At 30.3% G+C, this 22,576-nt stretch overlaps 1 protein-coding gene across 1 annotated transcript in view; it reads left to right on the top strand.

Moving 5' to 3' along the window:
- The window catches only part of LOC148622275 (sodium channel protein 1 brain-like), a 56,007-nt gene that overhangs the window by 8,223 nt on the left and 25,208 nt on the right, over window positions 1-22,576 (top strand). Inside the window, exons 6-16 of the mRNA XM_088572018.1 lie at window positions 500-609; window positions 1,686-1,901; window positions 5,362-5,428; window positions 6,288-6,432; window positions 6,669-6,803; window positions 7,117-7,149; window positions 13,245-13,271; window positions 16,732-17,157; window positions 18,455-18,469; window positions 20,345-20,365; window positions 21,356-21,440. Of these exons, the coding sequence (XP_088428144.1) occupies window positions 500-609; window positions 1,686-1,901; window positions 5,362-5,428; window positions 6,288-6,432; window positions 6,669-6,803; window positions 7,117-7,149; window positions 13,245-13,271; window positions 16,732-17,157; window positions 18,455-18,469; window positions 20,345-20,365; window positions 21,356-21,440 (1,280 nt within the window). The remainder of the gene's footprint in view (window positions 1-499; window positions 610-1,685; window positions 1,902-5,361; window positions 5,429-6,287; window positions 6,433-6,668; window positions 6,804-7,116; window positions 7,150-13,244; window positions 13,272-16,731; window positions 17,158-18,454; window positions 18,470-20,344; window positions 20,366-21,355; window positions 21,441-22,576) is intronic.

A 22,576-nucleotide genomic window follows, 5' to 3' on the forward strand; every position in this document is an offset into this window, starting at 1 on the left:
ACTGGGAAATTTGTCTTAGTATTGTGGTCTCAGTATGATATAGGTCTAATATGGATTACAACATGTAGAAACTCTTATACCTGTTACGGAAAGGCAACAGCTTTGAGAGCAAGCAAAGTCATTAATTGAACAAAAAACAAATGTTTTATCAAATTTTGAAAACCATAATAGATACAAAAAAAACTTTCAACTAATGAAATGATCTTTATGGGCCTAAAAAGTTTATAATAGGTCATGGTTGTAGGATGTTCCCTTGTTAGAGTTATTAACCTAGAAAGGTGAAAAATTAACCAGGTGATCAATGCATGGGCATTTGAGCCACTAGTTACACTATAGTGCTGATTTAAGGATCAAAAAGATGAAACATAGAACCCAGAACTGTTTAACTACCAATAATTCTCCCTTTTGTCTCCATAGATTTAAGTGACCTTAATATGTTGAAATATCATGTACTTTACATCTCTCAGTCAATAAACTGGGTACTATTATTTTTTTCCAGGTATATTACAACGATTATATCTGAAGTTAGTGGTAGTTCTGGGACAAATTTGCAGGCTCTGAGGACTTTCAGGGTTTTCAGGGCTTTGAAAACAATATCTATAGTTCCAGGTGAGAATTTAAAATTTATCAAGTGTCTGATTTTTTTTCACCAGGGTAAACTGCCTTTGATACTGAGATGCATTCTCCACCTACAAAGACTTGAGGTCATGAATAATTCCAGTGAATTGTTTGTAGTCCTCTAATGATTTATAGAAGATATTCGTCAAGCAGGATTCATTTTAATTGAAAGTATTGACATTTAGAAATTCAATACACACTCAGATAGGGCAATTATATTATAAAACTGAGATGGTGTAATTGGCAGTAAACTTTTTAAAAAAATGTGATTGTGAGAATAAAAATTGGGAAAAAATGTCATAAAGAAAAGAACAATTTAAACATGATATCGTATCAATGAAAAGTAACAATCTTTCAAAGCTTGAAAAGAATATCGAGTAAACTGATATTATCAATAATTATAAAGGGTTGGACACAGTTTATTTATTGCCATATTCTCTGAAGGTTATAAAAACAGGGTAATTATTTCAAACTGACAATGAAAGACTGTGAGTAAAGATATACAATACAATAGTTTCATTTTCAAAACAAGTCAATGCTAATCATTAGTATTGAAATTTGATCAGATTGATAGACAATAGTTTGAACAGTGTACTGAACTTAAAATGATCGAAGTCAGACAAAAAATGGAACCTTTTTCATAGTTCATGTATACATTTGAACTTCATTTTACATGTATATTTAAGTAGGTTATGTGGGTGTAATCATAAAAAATAATTACAAAAAGTAATTCTGAATTATAATTCCTTGCCATTTGACTATATTGTTTACTTTTTTAAATAAGGAAATTGATTATGAAAAAAAAATAGTTATAACTTAATTTGACTCAGTGATATGAACTTTCATAAATTATTAAATATAGTGTTTTAAAAATTACTAAAAATAAGGAGAGGGGCTTAAATTTGTTCTTCTCTTTAGATATTTCTAATTGATGCTGTTGACAATACTGAAATAAGCAATATCGAGAAGATTTTTGTCTGCCATCTGAATTTTATGGAACATGCATGTTATTTTTTTTAATATTCAACCAAATAGAAATTATGAAATGTATTTTTTCTGTATTTCAGGACTAAAGACATTAGTTGGTGCATTACTAAGGGCTTTCAAGTTGTTGTTTGAAGTAATAGTTCTAATTGCCTTCTGTTTGGCTGTGTTTGCTTTGTTTGGATTACAAGTATACATGGGAGTATTAAGACAAAAGTGTGTATTGGACGTACCTAGTTACACAGCCTCTAGTTCTATGAGCTATTTGGCATATTACAACAATTGGATCAAAAATACATGTAAGTATTCTTTTCTATGATCTTTTTTTAAACTTCTATGCACAATTGAAGTAAATGAAAATTTTTTAACACACATTGTGACAATAAATAACATCATATAAGCATCCAAGTTAAGAAAAATGAAGTTACAATTTGAAGACCATTAAAAAGAGTAAGATTATACAGGATTCTGGTTAACACAGGTAACTGAGTAGACATATGCCATTGTATAAATGTAGATACTTGGATGTTTTAAAATTGATGATGATCAAACCTACTCTGACCCGATCTAACACTGCCAACAAAACAGAAATTACAGCTTCAAAAGTAAACTAATATCTTGAAAAAAACAATTTCTATGGTAAAATAGTGATTTGAAAAGAAATTAGAAATTCAATGATAGATTTGGAGGAACTCTAAGCATGTCGATTGAAAAATCTTAGGCATATTGTTGATATCACAACATGGTTAATTATTGAATCTGAAACTATTGACTCGTCAAAGAAGATGATACACGAACAAATCTTATTCAGAGATTCATTTGTCAATTCTCTCAATGTTTTCCCCTTATTTACATGTATACACGTCTTAATAGATTTGACCGGATGAATGTTCTAGTACAAGCAATCAATGATACAATATCTTTATTTGAAGTATAAAATATTGCATCAATTATGTAACAGGCGAAAATTTGCACTGAAATCTGAGTATTCCACATGGATATCAAATAAAGGAATTATTGAAATTGAATTTAGAGTGATTTCCTTGATTATCTGTCTGTTAATACAAGCTGTGTTGTATAAGAAATGGTTGTTTGTCTGAAAATATGAATATTCTTGTTGCATGAGATCTTGATGGTGAAAATTTCCATATTATCTTTTCATTTTGCATCAGATTAAAGTGTTCTTTTTTTGGCTTGTGCTTTTATCAATTTGATAGTTATTAATTTAGTCTACGGTCTGTAGTTACTATAGTCCAATCCTGTGTCTATTCTACTGGTTCATGGTACTGATACTAAAGTCTGACCTTTGTCTAGTCTGCTGGTTCATGGTACTGATACTATAGTCTGACCTTTGTCTAGTCTACTGGTTCACGGTACTGATACTATAGTCTGACCTTTGTCTAGTCTACTGGCTCTTGGTACTGTTACTTTTATTGTCAAACTTACTGTCATACATAGTTAAGAGTTCACCCTGCCATTTTAATGATGTCACCAGTGGTATGGATTAAGTGTTCTAGGATTCCACTTTACTGTCACCAGAGGCAAGTGCAATTTGGTGTAGGAAAGTTGATAAATATGCCCTTTTTTTTTCCTTTGACAAGTAGGAAGCTTGAATTTTTTAAAGGATTTGTTAAGTTTGGAAAGCAAACTTCAAGTGTTAATCTTCATTTAGAGTTTTCCTGTGGAACCCTAAAATTTTGAAAAATCATCGAACATTGTGGTGTTCACTACAGTTTTAATTGACTAATTCATGGTTTTATTGTAAAATCCATCCATGATTTTCTCAGAAAATGTTACATGTCTCCATTTAGACCCTTTCTTTTTCTGATCTCCAGCAACCTTATATATTAATAAGTTTCTAGATCTAATATTGAAATATATCTAATTACATATTTACACACTGCAGCTTTCTTCTGTCCTTGGAAATGGTTCAGCTTTCACTTCATGATGACCTAACAGTGTTTAAATGTAGGCCATTTTTGAAATTTATTCTGTGAATTTCTAATCATATATGGTAAATGGAGTGAATCTATTAACATTTAGGACAGTTTAGCATCTAGGACACCTTCATTACTCCTTTTGTAGAATAATACATAAATAGGTATATTTAAATTAATGCATACCTTTTAAAATTTTGTTGTCATATATCAATATAATACTGAGATTTTGTGTGTTGAGAAAATTTTTATATATTACTGTTGATGGCTGCATGCCTGAATTGTTTCTGTTTTTTTTTTTTTTGTTTGTTCTCCATATAGTAGTTAATGTGTGTAAGACACATGATAAAACACCTTTCCTATTTTGTATAGTTTGATTTATTTTTTTTAATCTGCTAATTAATCAGATATTGAATGGGATTTCTCACCTGTATTAGATTAGATTCGTTTACCTGTAATTAGTTTTTGATACAAAATTGATGAAACAGCAAGCAGAGCTTCATTACTTGTTTCCAGAAGTGGAAAGGATCGATTAACCAGTTTAGTCCTTCAAATCATCGGACCATAAATGAATTTCCACTTTACATTCTCAGCTCAAAGCAGCTTGATGAAGAAAAGATGTCACTGACATCCTTTCCATGTAGTGTAAAGTAAATGTTCATGGCAGGACATCTTCTGAAGCAAATGTTGTCTGGGATATTCAATAAATTCCTGATAGCTCATTCAAATGGATTTCAGTTTGAATAACTGCCCTAATTTCTATAATCAGACCTTACAACAGGCTTTGATAAATTTTGTGCTTATTTCGCCTGATTTTAAGCAAACCATATCTGATGTGTCAATGGACAGAAACTCATTAACATGCCCCCCCTCCTTTCTGAATGACTTCCACGGAAACCTCCTACTGTTATTTAATTGATAATCATATGTTTCAAAAACATATTCTTGCTAAATGAATTATGGTACAATTACATGTAATAACAAACAAAGATGGTCTATATATAAAAGTAAATAGTTACTCCTTTATGGATTGGGAAAGCCTTCTGTTGATTGTAGTCTGTTATTGTCTCTGCAGATGTTAATACTTAAAGAATTATTAATGATGTTTGCTGCTCAGTTGAAAAATAAGAAGGATTTCAAAGGATTATGAAATATTACAAGATCTGTCTTGCTAGAACATTATAAGTAGAAAAAATTATGGGTCAGCATGCTTGTTTTTGAGATATAATCATTCAAAATTTTGGCGGGAAAAGGATTTCTCTGGATTTTCTCTGGTTTTGTCTTAGTTGATTTTATCTATTAAAAATCCTTAAAAAAAAAATAAGAAGAATTTCATAAAACATTATCAAATAACATTTTAAGGTGTGTTTGATAAAATTATGCAAAGAAAAATGGGGGTCACTGGGAAAAAAATATATAAATTCAAACCAGAGAAGTCTGAAAATCTGACAAAAATGACTAAACATGACCAGCAAACATCCTTAACTGAGAGTAAAATGTTACTTTTACTTACTCTATAATAAAACTTGGTCCTGGCCTCCCTCATCTTCAGTTTGGTAACAGATTTCGGTATAAATTTTAGAGATGGGGGTAGATCATGGAAATGTGCTATTTACTTCGAAATTTAAGTCTGGTTTATTGTTAACATAGAATTCTAATGTGAAGTAATATATTACCAACTTTTTTCTTACTGTTGTTTTAAGACACATTCATGATTTTTTTCATCAGTTTTTTTTAAACAATAGATACACATTGGTACATGCACAATATTTACAGTTGATCTAGTCTCTGAAATTAAGAAACATTTGATTTTTTTCTGCAGCAAACTGGTATGAAGATCCAGAAAATGCTGGTACTTATGTTATATGTGGGAATGCAAGTGGCTCTGGGTAAGTTGTGCAAGATATTAAGAAATATTAAACATGCATGTTTGTGTACAACAACAAATGTATTGTATAAAATTAACAGGTATGCTATTATTTTCACTGTATAAAATCATTGTATCATAGCTGAAGTACGACCTAACTTTTAAAGTGGAGCTATAATCTTTGATTATTTTATATAAGCATGTAGAGTACTTAAAGTTTTGACCCGCAGCTTAATTGTTGGTTACTACAAAATATTTCTGTGTTATCCAAAAGGTATAATTATATATTAGAAGAGTGTGTGATCTTGACTTAACCAGATACGTAAGTTGAAACCTTATAAGGCATAGATTATGAAATATTGATAATCTTTGTCAGATAGTTAGGCTTGATTACTGGTCATAGTTCTCATGGTAGTCATAAACCCATAACAAATTAACGCTTATATATAATAACAATATTTTCAACATCTCTGAAGGTGATACTTCAGTGGTACTATGTGTTAGTTGTGATTTCCATTGCTCGATTGCTCTTAAACTTCAGAGGTTATTGAAGATTGCTTCATTGATTGTTATAAAAATAAAATTATAGTTAGACCAAACAAATATCATTAGTAGCTGTGTCAAGCCACAATTTGACCATCATCAGGACTACTCTATAACTGTTGAACATAACCACATGGTAGTTAAAGTTAATCCTAATTAATGACATTACACATGAACTAATATGGTAGTATGTTCATAGATGTTTTATACCTTAAATTAACATCAAGACTACAACTTTTTAATCAGCATCATTTACACACACAAGAAAATCATCAACAATCTAACTTATAGACAAGACAAGCTTTATACCAATTTATTTTTACGTTTTCTCTCCTTAGGAAATGTGGATCTGGCTACACATGTTTACCAGATATAGGAGAAAATCCGAACTTTGGTTACACAAGTTTTGACCATTTTGGATGGGCTATGTTGACATCATTCCAGCTGATTACTCTAGACTTCTGGGAGGATTCATACAATAAGGTTAATGTTCTTACAAAACTTTTCATTATTTGAAATCACCTATAAAAATGTACATGGACAGCTTGCCATGCATCATATACATGTATGGGAAAAAAATTATTCTAAGTGGCCATCTTAGTAAAATGGCATAGGTACCTATGGATTTTGGTTATTTTTAATTTTTAATTATTTAACTTAATTTTGCCAGATTAAAACATACCAGCTTGCTTTAGTTTAAAATGTCTATTTTTTTGTAGATCATCCGTGCCTCTGGTCCATGGAATGTTCTATTTTTTGTACTAGTAGTGTTTTTTGGATCCTTCTATCTAATCAACTTGATGTTGGCTGTGGTGGCTATGTCATATGAAGAAGAGGCAACCAGTGCTGGAAAGGTATTTCAGACAACTTTACTTTATCACAGTCATTTCTTCCATCTTATTTTGCCTTTAATTTTGTCTCCTGTTTATCACTTTATTAAGGCCTTTATTATCCAGTTAAATATTAAGCTTTTGTAGGTTATAGTTGCTATAATTGATTTGAAAGTTGCACTAGTTGTGATTTAGATTTGCATTTTCATTGTAGATTTTATTTTATTTGAAAAGCATTTTTGTCATTAGTTTTGTCTGTAGTGCAATGTACCTCAATTAACAAAATTTCTGCATCTTCTGTTTTTATTTTGTACTAATTTCATCAAATCATTTTCAGAAGTGGAGTTTTGGTTCAGAGTCTCTTTATAGGGTATTACATATCTACAATAATGTTTATATGCAATACATGTTCATCTACTTACTATAAATAACTTCTCTAACACAGTACATTAGAAACCAGGTCTTTTAGAGAAGAGAAACTTGGAAAAAAATGAACTAAGTAAATTGAAATTTAATGTATCATCAACTTCATATCTTTGATCATTAAATTTAATTTACTTCATTGAATCAATTTGATCTTGAATTTAAACACATCATTTTTTATATGGCTCTATATCTACACTTAAATAACATTCTTCACAGTATAACAGGGGATTCATTTTTCTTCAGCTGTATTTGCGATTTTCAGTTTATAAACGAGGATACATTTTGAAGTTAATCATAACTTTCAATGTTTTTAATAGTAATCTTTTTTTAATGCTTTCCTAAATCATATCCTCTCTAATATAAATAAGGTTTTTTCATCTTTGCATGTGGATCCAAGTTACTCTTCTCATCATCAACAGTGTCTGTGACTGGAAGGAAAAAAAAAGCGAAATTAATTTTGAAGTACTTCAGTTCAAAGTAGCTGGTATTTTTATCAGTTTTCAGTTTTAATTCAAGCACAACAAAGCAAAGCCTAAGTCTAAAGTCACTTACATCATTGTTTCTGACGTACTGTCTTTAAATAATCTCCTTGGTAGCATGTGGTCATTTCTACACTTGATCAATGTAAGGAACTGTATTAATTCTATAAATTTTCATGCTTTGTAATTCAATGACAGAAATGTCAGTACTATAACTTCGAAGAGAAATGAAACAAAATCTTTCTTTTTTAAACCTTCCATATGGAAAAACAATATAGTGTTGTCTCCACAACATCTGTGTGTTAAATAATTACCTTTCAGCTTTAAAAAAACTCAGATGATATAATGCATTTCTCGGCATGCATAGATTACTGTTTCTTTTCTTACATGGTTCTGCAATACTTATTTGTAATATTGAAAAAGTACTTTCATTTGTATCTGAAAATTTCTCTGTCCACGGAAACCATATTTTCCTTGTCATTTACTGGGACACTTTTTATTTCATTAAAGTTAAGTGCTTATCTTCACAATTCTATACATTTGTGGTAAAACATATACAATAAATATTGGTTTCTCATCAGTATTCAGTACTTGCATGTCACTGCTAAATCCACTTATTATTTGTACTAAGTGTTCATTGTAAGGTTTTTTGATTAGCCAGTTGCATTTTTATCATATGTGATGTTTTCCATGCTTGTCAAGGAGGAAGAGGTACTCAATACATATGTTATTGTTTCACAGCTCACACAGAATAACCCAGCACTTACAAAATCCCATAAATTTCACTACTCACCACTTGACTTTTATCACAAATTCAAAGTTTACTGTACAAGTTGTCTCCCTTCCCAGCTTCAGTTTTTAAGATGTTTATACCCATTTTATCTTTAGTTGCTAAATATATCTGCCATTAAAAAATATTGATGTTCAATTGAATCTCAATTGAATTTTGATTAAAAATGACAACAGAAATGAACATTTTTTTATGATTGTTTATTTTTTACATCTTTTTGCTGCAATACATTTTTTTTCAACACAAATTTCATAAACTCACATATTTTCATCCTTTTCACTATACATCTGAAAATTTTTTTGAACTTTTTACAAATGCTAATTATAATAATAAGAAGACAATTAAGTCATGTCCAGTTTTTTATTTGTTCATTTAACCCTGAAACAAAAATTTTGTTTGTCTGATGTTGTCTCCCCAATTACAAAAAATTGCCCTACCTCAAAAACTCTTGCGCTTTGAATGATTATTTCATCACAAAGTCTGTCAGATTCATGGATGATTCCATGTTTTCTGAAGTTTATATCTTCAGTTTAAAAAAAAGTTCTTTCCACCCTAACTAATAAGGAATTAAGTAGGCAACATCAAGCGAAAATTTGTTTACATAAACCGAAAGGAAAGTTTATGTTTTGTAAAATATTAGTATTACTGAACTGTATTTGTCTGAAGTTCGAAACTATGTGGTAAATAATTGGATCATATCAGTTGACTAATGTCTGATGTTGACTATATAACCAAGTGCTTGCTTGATTTATGCTTATCAAATGATATTTTGACTTTGTTATGCATTTAGTCATGTCAGTTTTCACAAAGCCTCTCAGACATGCTTCTATTAATTCCTGTTCCTGCAGCTTGAATTTCATCAAATATAACTCCATGTAGAATCTCAATCCAATGCTTATAACTAAACAGAGCGAACACTTTGGGAGAAAATTGATTGATATTTTATGTTCTTGGTCTTTTACAGTGGTAATTGCATATTGAATGAAGAAAAATGAGGATAAATTTTAGTTTGATTGATCTGAATTTATTTCATTGTTTGAAGTGATTGTCTCGTTTAAATGAAACCATTTCTTCTGAAGTAGAATCATGTTTTTATCATGCTTTAATAGGTCCTTAAGATAAACAAGTCTATTTTGGTCCTGGTCCCAGGAAAGCCATGTCATATAATAGCCATAGTGCTGTTATTCCTGCAGGAATAAATAATTTCCTGTGATTAAAAGTCACCGTGGCATTTTTTGTCATGGCTCGTTTATCCTACGTTGATGCACAGCGACACTTTTTGTTTTATTTATTCAATGTTCAACTAAGATGAGCATTATATTACTTTACATGGCTTGTATAGTCAATATGTTTATACAACCATACCTGCACAAGATCAAATTAATTGACATGAAATTCCTATTTTTGCTGCTGTTAAGAAGAGAAAGGTTGGTGATCTGTGATGTTACAGTACATAGTTCAACATCTAATTTTCAATGTGCTTGATATAGATGCATAAATGTTTGCTTGATGCCAAACATACTCTATAGCTTAATGCTTGTATAGACTTGATCATTTTAAATCAAGTTAGATGAATATCTGTGATTCATTAGTGGCTGTTGTGTGTTTGTCTACTATCCACTTTTTTCAAATTTAGATTAATAGATACAAGGGATCACTAAAATTGACTCTCAGAATTTGGTGAAATGAGTAATTACTAAAGAAAACTCCTGAAATTGAAGTTTTGGCTAATAATGTAAAAAGAAATATGGTCAAATACGGCAATCTTGGTCCACTGAATTCTTTCATTTATATCATTATCAAGGAAAAGGTAATAAAAATCACTGATACAGGTTCATGCTGACTTTCAAGTAACAAGGATATAAATACACATTTAATACACCAGACTTTATTGTAAGTAAATTTCCATGACAAACCATGACATTGTGCTACTTTTAACTGGGTACATAGCTTTAATAATTTCTTTTAAAAGTGATGTTGTAATTTGAGTGGCTTCATGGTTGTTTAAGTCTGTTTGGTAGAATGGAACATAAAGTTTGTTGCTATTGAAGTTTATCACATTTAAAGTTCTTAATTTTGACACCTATTTGTTCTCAATTGAATTATCTTATTTTACCATTGGTATATTACACATGTTTTTTAGGTAGAGTTTTAAAAAAATAATTAGAATATGTTTTTAGGATTTAAATATTCTTTTTTTACATAAGAGGTAATAATGAAATGACCAATGAGTTGATAATTGGTCAGATTTTTTGAATTGGTCTTAAAATCTTATATAACATGGTGGGAAATCATTTGAATAAAAGTTAGAATTACTCATAATTATGTAAGTTTGATCAACTGTTCTATTGATAATCAAAATCTATTCTCCATGACTCCATTGAACTTTGTCAGTTAGATTTGCCAATTTAAAATGTCAATTCATGTGTTTTTCACAACAAAAATAATAAGTAAATTATAGTGTTGGTTTGTTAGTGTTTGTATTTGCAAATGTGTTAGCAAATGTAAAAACTGTTTAGGCCAAATAAAATTAATTAGTAGATTCTCACACACTTCTGACCCTTGAACATGGACAAAATTTTTTAAAAATTAAGGCAGGAATTAAAATCAGGTTTATTTTCATGCAAGTTTCCAGTATGGAGTTACTTTAACACACAAATATTTTGTTTCTTGGTGACTAAAATGATGTTTCTTCTCTGAAACTGATGTGGTTATGAATTTAGAACATATCTATTCTTCAAAAAGCTAAAATAAGGCTAGTAATTGTCTGGGAAGAGATAAAAAATAAATTCTTCCTATCCACCCCATATTTTTGTGAAGGTTGGATGAGAATCTACCTGGTAAGTTTACTTGGCCTTTTTTATTTCCCTGTGCAATCTTTAAACCAATCTTTGACACATTTTATGCAGCAAGAGAATTGTTAATTTATTTAATTATTCCAAAAAGTCTTATTTTTATTCAATTTACATTTTAAAGTTTGCATCAACCGTATTCAAACTCACAATGGTTCATAACATTTAAAATCCTGCAGCCAATATCAAAACCTTTGTTTTTTTATGTTTTTACTTCCCTGTAAGTTTTTCTCTTGTATTAGTTGTTCCTATGGGAAAGAATCGTTTAAAGTATTGTCCTCTCCTACCATACTAATGGATTTAAAAATGTTAAATGTTTATAGTGTTGATAAATAGTTACGCTTACGTATATTACTACCTTATACAATGCATGGCGGTATGATGCATCGGGGATTAGTAACTAGTATTGATTAGCAAACCTTTAGAAATTAATAAATAATGAATATTTGCTTTATGTACTTGAAAGATTCAAAGGTTTAAAAAAATAATAATCAATAAAGGCTCACTGCTTGTTTAGGTTAAAGAAAAGTTTGAAGGTTTGGTACACTGTAAAAATGTAGAATGTTCACAGATAGAATGAAATGCTCCATACCAATACATGTACTTGCAAAACATTTTTAACTGGTATTTAAAATAAATGTGTCAAAACTCTATGTTTTTCTAACTTGAATGAAAAAAACACCTCATGCAATGGGATAAAAAGAAGCAGGTACAAGGTATTTACTAGTTTACTGTTATTCCTGGTCAGGTTTATACATAGGAACATACCCATGTCAAGTGTCCATAAATCTTTATTCTAATGCTAAATATTGTACTACAGGAAGAAAGTGTGGTAAGTTTGTCTTGCTGATTCCATGTCTTCACAAAACTCACTTTTGCTGCTCAGGAAGAAATTTTTTATTTGATTTGATACCTATTTTAACTTCATTGTTGGATGATTCCATGTAGTTTTGGAACAATGTAGTGTCTATAACTTCCTGTTTATGTTCATTGTAATTGGAAATGAAACTTGTGTGACTTGAACTATGTTACTGTATTGTAGTGGTCACATGATTATCATGTGATTGTACACTGTACACAATGTCTGTGTCTTATTTGTTTTTGTTTTTTTTTTGTGATTCTATTCTTTTTGTTGGGTGTGGTTCATTAGAAGGACATTATCAAGCATTTTTTATGATTGATAAATTTGTTGCTGTGTTATTACTATCTAAAAAATGAACAACAATTTCAATGATAGTCTTGGTCTGCCTCATATCAGAACAAATCTTCAAAATGCTGTTTTAATTTAAACCAACATTTTTTTTGTACTTTAGATTAATAAGCTCTGGTCTTGGTACCACAAAACTTTAAAAAGTACTCTAGTCCAAGAATTTTCTTGGGATTTTGTGATGCTTAAAAATGGGGAAAATTCTCATACTTTCTAAAGTTTTGTGGCAGCAGGCCTGCTTGAATTGTTAAAGTGCTAGAAATCACTCATTAACTTTTATTATTTATGTAAAACAGTTAAAGGAAGTTTTCATCTTAAATCAATTAAAGACAGGCTCTGAAATTGAACATGAATCCAACTTTAGTGAAGACTGCTAAAGAATTGGGCCAAACAGTGGCCAATAAGCTGCATGCTTCCTCGTGTAGTTTTGAAATTCAATCCTGTATTTTAGATGAACATTTTTTTTGTGTGTTTGTTTTATTTAAAATGTAAGAAACATTTTTGAAAAGAATTGACACTTTTTCTATCATAACAAAGAAAAGTAAATGGGAAGTGAGCAAGTTTTTTCCATTTCCAATCACTTACAGGATTGGTCAAGTTACATGTTTCATCTTATTTTAGTACTATTATTGGAGTGTGAAACACCATAGAAGTTGTATGGTGTTTTTTGGGTCATATGTTTTATGTTGTCTTATTTTACTTTTAACGCAGCAGAGAGCGGAGGAGGAAAAGAAGAAGGTATACAAAAATGATAATCAATTTCTTGTGTAATGCATGTGCGAATAAAAAACTAATATTCATATCTCCTGTGTAACACATATAGAATCTGGATATACTGGTAAACCAGATACCTATCTTGCATGCAGAGAATATTCCAAAATGGTTGCATGAATTGTCTTCCCTTTGAAAATTCCTATTGCATGAAATAATAAAAGAACAGGATTATAACATAATGATTTCTGACAATATATTACTTGCATCATAAGTTAATGAACCAGTCACTAAGCATGGAGGATAAAATATATATTCCATTGTCCAACCATACCAAAATCAGTCCAATCCCCACCCATTATTAGATTTTTTATGTGAAAGTTCTTTAATTCATGGATACCAATTTTTGTGGCGTACTGAAGAAACAAAAGTCTCTTGAATTTATGGTTTTGAGATTTTCAGTATACACCTCAATGGGAATCTCCTTTTTGTTGGGCACCAAAGTCTATTGTTTGGCTTGCCTACAAAAACCACAAAAATTGGTATCCCACATACCAAAGTACTTTCACAGTAAAAAAAAGTGTTGGTGTTGGGACAGTTCAACGAACTATAATTTCACTACAGAAATTGAGTAAATAGTGGATGTGAATGAATTTATGTATTAATTTATCTGTTGCATGGTAGATATATATTTACATGGTTTTTAAACCCAGACCTCTTTTTTATGGTTTAATTTGGGTTGACAATACTGACACCCATCTTACTTGGTCAAAGAAATAAGCTTTAGACTTTTTAGAACCAAGTTTCATGTTTTTACAAAAATACAGCATTTACTATAAGTTGTGGGTGTTGATTCTTTGATCATTTCAAAAATTGTCTATTTCAAGAATAATTGAAATATCAGTTGATGTTTGTCATATTGTACTATTGTACATTGTCATATTGTACTATTGTACATCTGTTCAATATTTGGCCAAGTAATACCATGTCTGGCCAATGACAGCTTAAGACAGGTCAATGACTGTCTCTTGGTAGAATTGGAATCTGTTTTCTGTTACAGTCATTAGTGAATATATTTCGGAAGTTGTTCAATAATAACTGATCTGTTTGTATTGAATTGATTTCTATTAAAAACATTTCTGTATGTGATGATGATAATGTCTTCATTACCATCTAAATCAATGATATGGATGCTGACTAATTTGCATTGAGTTGTCTTATCAAAATTCAATAGGTTTTTTAATTCAAAATATTCATAGTTCTCACAGTGCTTTGGTTTCATTGATACTTGTATTCATTTTGTATTGATTCCTACAAAATATTTTGCATAAAAATTAAATTATTTCAAAACTAATTTATTTTTTAAAATTTTCTAATGATAGTCACATTAAGCTGTAAAAAGTAGACCTACAACAGGAAATAATAGAATCAATTTCCATGAGTTAAAAGTTTTTATACATTCCATAATTTCATACTATTCATGAATGTTTTATTTATGTTTCTAGGGATTACTTGCTAACAAAAACATAGTAACTCTAAACCCTATAAAAACCTTGAAATCAATATCATTTAACAGATTTTGACTAAAGATGATCCATAATAAGTCCCAACAAATATTAAGTACCCAGTTGATTTTCAAGGTCCAAAATCAGAGTCAAATTTTACATAATGAGCAGGAGCTTTGTTTTGCCCTACCCCTATTTCAATAATCCCTTTGTAAATTGTTTTATTGCTGTTCCTGGTATATCAAAAGAACATAGGTTTAATTTTAAATGATATTTATATTCCATGTTAATCTCCAATCCAGGATTTCTATTAATTGAGATATGTGCTGACTAAGATGGTCATGCTTCAGTGATTTTCTACATTTCAATTCCTAGCCATTAACCTCTTATGATACAGCTATTAACATTTGATTGTAGGAATGCACTTTTAATGGGAAAGTGGTGTGTTGGTTCTTGGTATTTCTTGTTGTTCATTGCCATGGTGATTGTATGGATGTTCATATTTTCCTACGACTGTACAAGTTCTAGTACAATATTTTGTGCTGAGGCATTATTTGTGATTTTCACATATGATAACTAGTAGCCTTTTCTCAAACTGAGCTGGGCATTTAAATTAGTTTTATTTCATGCCATGTTGCAAAGGATACTCTAAATTTTTCAAATCTATGGATTGAGTTAAGATAGTCCTTTTTCATATTCTCAACTTTGAGTTAATGTTTTTTTTTTTAAGATTTGAAGCAAAGGGAAGTAAATTTCTAATTTTTTTTAATCCGACAGACTGGTTTCTGGCCTTTCATTAAAAGGCAGTACCAGGTATTTTTACCTCTCTAAACTAGTAAAAGGTACCTCCTGAATTTAAAATTTCATATATGTTAATGAAAGAAAATGATGAAGAGACCCTCCTACTACAAAACCAAAGGTACCAGCATTGCAAAAAAATAATGAAACCCCTGCAGGTTTACAGTCAAATTGGAGCAATAGACAGCAGCAGACTTCAAATTCAAATATTGAATTTATTAGAGCTGTGATAAGTACTTAGATACTTTTAAATAACTGATTTTAAACCATTCAGGTATTTACCAAAGTGAAATACTTCAAGTTTCCAAGAAAAATGTTTACTGTTTTGCCTTTACCCATTGAGACTGCCAACCAGGTTGTGTGTTGGTGGGTTATGTCCCTTTCAAAAACTTGCAAAAATGGCATGCATTCAGTAAATATGAAAAAGGACCATTTGGTGATATTTCATAAATGGCTGTACTCAAAAATGTAATTTGAATTGATGCTATAGAACTTTAAAATGTCTGGAGTCTGTAATGTTTGCTTTTTATTCTTGAGCCAAAGAGTAAATTTATTTTACTTACCAGTAATGAAAAAAATATAAGATTTTTGAATGAGGTCAATATGAGATGATTTTTCATGTTGATAAAGTTTACAGGTGCATGAATGTAAGAATATTTTTTATATATATGACTTACATATGTCAATTATTTTTGGCAACTGTATTGGTAATCTTAATCTTGTTTTCAGGACTCTAAATTTGATCAGGCTTTTCTCTGTCAGTAAGTGTGGAGCCCATATAGATATGAACAAATACAATAGAAAGGAATCATTTCGTATTTTTGCTTAGAAAAAACATGGAAAGTCTTATTTTTCATTTGTCTAGTTGAAGAAATTGTTACATTACAAATTAACAGAATACTTAGCATCCTTATTAATACTCAAATCTTTTAATGGACAGATCATGATACTGCTGTCAGTCCATGGTCCACCTGTCGGCTTATTTAGTTCAGAAATGCATATTTCTTGGTATTGTGTATATCCTCATCTTTTTTTTCATTGCTTGACCATTTTTCATCAAAAGTTAATGGTCTTTAAACACTAAAAATAAGGAACAAACATATGTTTTGAGAAAGCTGTCTCTTAGCACAATGTAACAGTGATCTAGTGCAAGGTCTTATTCTATTTTTTCTTCTTTTCTTTAGGAAAAGGCTGACAATGAAAAGAAGGAAAAGGAAAGAGAGAGACAGAAAATAAAAGAGCTTGCCAGTGCTACAAAGGCTGCTCAAAAATGGAACCCTGGTCATCGGAAGAACAACAAGACTGGTGTGCTGGGTAAAGATGGAAAGGAGACACCTAATGGCAAACATGATAAAGGAGATAAGAAGTCTGACGGTCAACCACTTGTCAAGTATGGAAAAGGAAGAAATCCTATGGTTAAAATGCCAAGTAAAGATAGTGGCTATTCTGTTGAAAGTAAAGGAAGTTCTAATGGGAAAGATACTCCAAGAGATGAAGGTGATGCTATTAGTCTTGACAGCGATTCAAATCCTCGTAAAGCAGATTCCGGCACTGGTTCCCTTAATCAAGAGGCAGATTATGATAAGAAGTCCAAAATGAAGAATGAGAATGTAAGTAATGTGATACTAATCCCTGAAGCAAAATTAATGTCTTAACTCTCAGTATTATTTTTTTTTAAATTCCAATAAATGAAGATAAATAATGTCAAATTTCCAATAAATGAACCATTTCCACAGCTGGTTTTCATCATATAAAGTTAAAAAATGTGATTTTCATTTTCATAACAGCATGAACGATCTATAATTTAAGGACTGACAGTAGGATTCATTTTTAGTTATTCAAAGAAAATTTGTCTGCAAGAAAAGACTAAATATTAGATAAAACTTTTGACAATTCTAATTTTAAAAAATTCTTACAAGATGTTTTATTATCTCCTATAATCTATTGAAAAAAGCTATAAATGTTCCTACATTTTCTTTATATATTATGCATTGTTTATGTCATGGTATTCATATCAGAACCTGCTAATTAGGGGTATACTTAGCTTTTCTCCTGTAATTTGTTGAAGCAGACATTGATTTTTACATTTCTGCTCTGTATTGTCACTGGCAAATTAAAGTCTACTCAAAGCTTTGTGATACATAACAATCAAACATAAGGGATTTATTTAAGAACTTGATCCTAGTATTAAATTATTCAATTCATCCATTGATCCATAACTTTGTAGTTTACATTGACATAACAACTAATTTGATCCTTGATACAATCCATAATTACCACTTTTTGATGAATTAATTTGATAAAAAATATTTCTCTTTGTCTGCTTTGATTTATTCCTTACAAAAACATGGTCCAGATCATGCCTGTATTAGTTGCACCTGAATGCTTATTTTAAAATATTGCCCTTGTTCACCCAGAAATTTTGCTATTTTTCTCTAATCTGTCACTTAATTTTTAATTAAAGATTGCACAGTCTAGAGAGAATGACAAACAATTTCACATTATACCAATATTCCCATTTTCTAAGCATAATAAATCTGTAGTCTGAAGCCCAAGGTAGTGAAACTGCTGGTGAACCTGTAAAAATTCAATTTACAGGCCCATAATGTCTACCAGTATATAATTTTTTTCAAAATAAAGCTTGGATCTGTAGATCAAAAAGTTTCCTGTGAAGCCCTTGGAGCTAGTAAGTGTAGCAAAGAACTATACAAAATACATGTATCTATAAATGCTACTGATTTAGTTACTTAAGGGAAGTTACTGGTTAACCTGCCAATATAGCTGTACATATGTAGAGAGTGGTAAATCTGTGTTTGTCTATGCCCATGTGATATGTCGAAGCCAAATGTTTGTGATAACAAAGGTAACCAACATGATCATAATCTGGCTATGTTTATGTTAATATAGGGTGGCATGACCCATGTAAGTTACTTTCTGTTTGGTTAATGTTTATTTCTTTGTTGCCCCCCCCCCCCATATGTGTATTAACCTTATATCCTTTGTCTTCTTTAATTGCATGTTTCCATCACAATATGTATACATGTCTTGCACTGTCTACAGAAGACTTTTTAAGATGTATCAGAACTCTTTAATGTTTTTTCTTGTATTTTTTGCAGTCATAAACATAGAAAGATATTGTGTAGTAGTGGTTAACCAAAAGTTTTAACTTAGAGTTTTACATGTATACAGAAATTCAACTGCACCACTATTTTGTATATTTCCCTTTGCCTTGACCACAATTCTTTAATGTGGTCAAGCAAGAAATTACTTTGTTCTGATTATTTAATGTTCAATTATGTTTACTTCCCTTACTTATACATAGTAATATACTTTGTGTAGTGCCAAGGGCTTAACATTGATGCTTGTTTCAATATTTATCTGAGGACTTTTAAAACACAGTGAATTTTTTGGGGTGTAACTTTCTATAGACCAGAAGTGGCTTACTGTTTGGTCACACACTCAAAAGGACCGGCTATTAGTTTGAAATGTTTATTTTTTACTCATTTAAGACATGGAATAACAAATTAATTTTATCATAATATTTGCCAATGAGAATATCCCTCAAAATTTTTACTTTAGTTCTAAGTTATGGACTAAGTTTTTGTTTGTTCTTAGGTAGCTTTGAGTAATATTGTCAAAATTGTGAGAGATAATTGACAAATCACTGCATTTCAAACTTGAGAGTGTTTCATATGAGTTTTTTAGTGATTTAGCAAAATACAATTTAACTAATTGAACCTGCTGGAAAAAGCAACTTTATTGGCCTGATAACAGAAATGCAAAGGTACAATAGAATAGATCCTTGCTCCTACGTATGACAAGGTCTAAATTATTTATTGTTGTAACCTATATGTTTTCTAGACCTGATTTTGGTTACTTGAAGCCTTAGTTCAGAATGATAAATAATTGCATTTTTTGTTTTTTATTTCTGTGTAGAGTCTAGAATAAAAATACTTATAAAAAAATAAAAGGGTTTCAAAGTTTATACCTGATTTTAAGAGAAAAATTTGTATTGATATGACTTATATTGTCTTCCTGTAGATGAAGCATTGATCATTTTAAAGAGATCTATATGTCAAAATTCTTATTAAATATAGAATTACCAATACATGATCTTATGAATAAACAAAGCATATTCAAACCAGTCAACTTTTATGGAAAGTAATGTGCCAATGAACCATCATATTCAAAATACCAGTTTTAACCATGTATTACAAGTTTTTAAAAAGTTTCATTTCACACCATGACTGACTGGTCTCACTGCTCTTTCTCATGGCCAAACTATCATAAGATTAACTATTGAGCAATATTGAGTGGTGAAAGAAGGCTGTATCGAGAAAAGGTACTTTCCCTGATCTTTGTTCACTTAATGTTTGATCTTTAATCCTTATTGTTCAGTTTGGTTAATCTATTAATCATATTACAAACAAAGTCATTGTGTGATCAGAATTATGCCTTAAATTTTCACTTGTTTCTTCTGTTATACTTATGTTAAAAATCCACATACTTGGCAGCTATTCTGTTTTGGCAATTACAATAACTGTAAATTTAATTAATTCTTCACCATTATATACTGATATTAGATATTCTACATTTCTAAACCAAAATCAAAGTTAAGTTATTTCAGTATGGAACCACTGACCCCTTCTGTATTTAAATTATGATGTATCAATATAAGTCTTGTAAAAATTGAGAATTATATCCAGTGATATCATTTTCATGAGTTTATTTCCCTTTTGCTCACATGATAGAGAAGTTCTATGCACATGGTCACAGTAGTTTTAATGTCTGTTTCAGTTTTCGTTAATGAAAAGTACAGTAAGCATTTATACTAAGTTACTGGATTTGGTCATGTAGTTAGTTTTTTTTTTATTGGTGATGGTTTAACACATGAATGGGATCAGTTTTTGACCATATTGATAGAAAAGCAGTCTTCAAATATGTTTTGGCACTTTCAAAATTGCTTTATATCTTTATAGCGTAGAATTACTGTTGTAAGTATAGATGTATTTCAGTTGTTTAGCACTTCACCAATGTCATTAGTCCTTTTGAATGAAAATGATTTGATATAAACACTTGAGATTTGGCATTTTTCACTAGAACCTGTTTACATCTGAAACAAATGTACAGATTTGCAATGATTACCACATAACCCAAGGTTTAACATGTCACTTAACCACATTTTAGTATTTTTGCCATTTAGCAGAAAAAAAAGCACAACAGTAAAAACCATGCATCATTCTTTCATAAATTCAGCACAGTTTATATTGTTTGCTATATAAAACTGAAATGGGGAGCCCCTCCTTTAAAGCAAATTTGAATGAAAAGAGGCAGATTTTTTTATTCTATTTTAGGATTGTGTTCTTACTTTTGATTTAATAAGCAATTTCACTGTCTATTATTCTGTATTTTGAAAGTGAAAACCATTAACTCTCCTTCTTGGTCCAGAACTATTTATCTTGGCTGCTTGTGGTGTACAAGTCTCAGTCCCTATACCTAAGGCTAGAATAAACAATTGAGGCTTGTTACAAAACCATTAAATTTTAAAATTCAGAAATTTTATTGTATGAATTAATTTTTGCAATTTTATCATTCGAGTCAAAATTTGCAATTTTAAGAAAAATCCCATAAGTTGTGTTAAAACTTCCATAATGTGATTTTTAGTTATTGCAGTTTATAATAAAAACATTGCAATAATTTACATATCTACTGTTTACTGTGAAAAAGATTCTTAGAACAAGTAGCTAAAATGTTATTTCTGATGTCTGTCAACAGTTTGTCTATGGTTTTGTTGTTTTGTTTACTTAGGTATCGGCTGCTGATGTTCAGTTATGGAAATCTGATGACAGATTTAGTAGCTTGTCACGTGAGGAGACGGTCATTATCATCAGACGTAAGTTGGAATTTTCTTATCGTGAAAGAACTTTTTTTGTATGTATCAATTTTTGTACTTTGCTTAAATTTTAGTTAGATGATATAGTCTTGAGTTAATGGATTTTATTCAGAGCACCTAGGTATAAAATTAAATTAAACGTTTTATGGGTAAATAAAATAAGTGGTTGATCCACTGACTTATTAAGTATGATACCCTTATGAACAATAGTATTGCTACAATATTTTGAAGTATGTCTATAAAGACTTCACTGATGTTTGTCCTGGCTTTCTATATTGTAGTGGTACTATTTTGATTTCGAGTTTCAAAATATTTCGTTTCCTAATCTTTTTTTGAATATTGAGTTTCTTTGTCTTAGTCATAGGTCTAAATTGCTGAATAATACAATTCACAAACAGGATAGCCTTCACTCACATGTCCAAGGGATGATTCCCAGATTTAATCCACTATGCTAAATTTACCCTATCTTGGTATGGTTGTTTGACCTTACATTCTTTATTTTCAATAGGGCCATTATTAATACCTATTTTTAAATCATACGTTTGATCCATGTTTTGCATCAAATTTAAGATTTAATTGTCCCAAATAACTTAATTATCATAAATTTCAACAAGTATTGTACATACTGTTTGTCTACCTGAAGAATTTCTATTGACTGTCAGAGTTTAAAATGGTTAGTTTACGCAGTTTGACGTCAGCACTTGATTCAAAGATATAGGAGAGTTTCAATTTCACAACTTAAAAATAATCCAATAACCAACACTCTGATAAGTATCTAACGAACAAAAATAGCTTAAAATATTACAATGCAGTTGGTTAAAGTTTGTGTTATTAAATTTTTTGAAGATTATGGCATGGAAATTTATGCTACATTAATTTTCTTCCCTTTTAATAACTTGTGTTAGGGTCAGAGTTTATTCTGAAAGGTGAAAGTTTGGTATGATATTCTTTTTACTGCTAAGCCACTTAGCTATGTGCTATCAAAAGTATAAAAAAGAGCTAAAAAATTGGAAAGGTATGAGTCTCCAAGATGTATTTACTACAGTGATTCCTTTTATAATTGACAAACCATTTTAAGGGGATGCCACTACATGTAACTGTTTCTATTAGCTGTTAGAACCATCTTATTAGGGCCA

The sequence above is a fragment of the Perna viridis genome, chromosome 3 (genome assembly GCF_037379345.1).
Source record: "Perna viridis isolate PV_CMFRI_1.1 ecotype Kerala chromosome 3, ASM3737934v1, whole genome shotgun sequence".
NCBI classification, from domain to species: domain Eukaryota; kingdom Metazoa; phylum Mollusca; class Bivalvia; order Mytilida; family Mytilidae; genus Perna; species Perna viridis.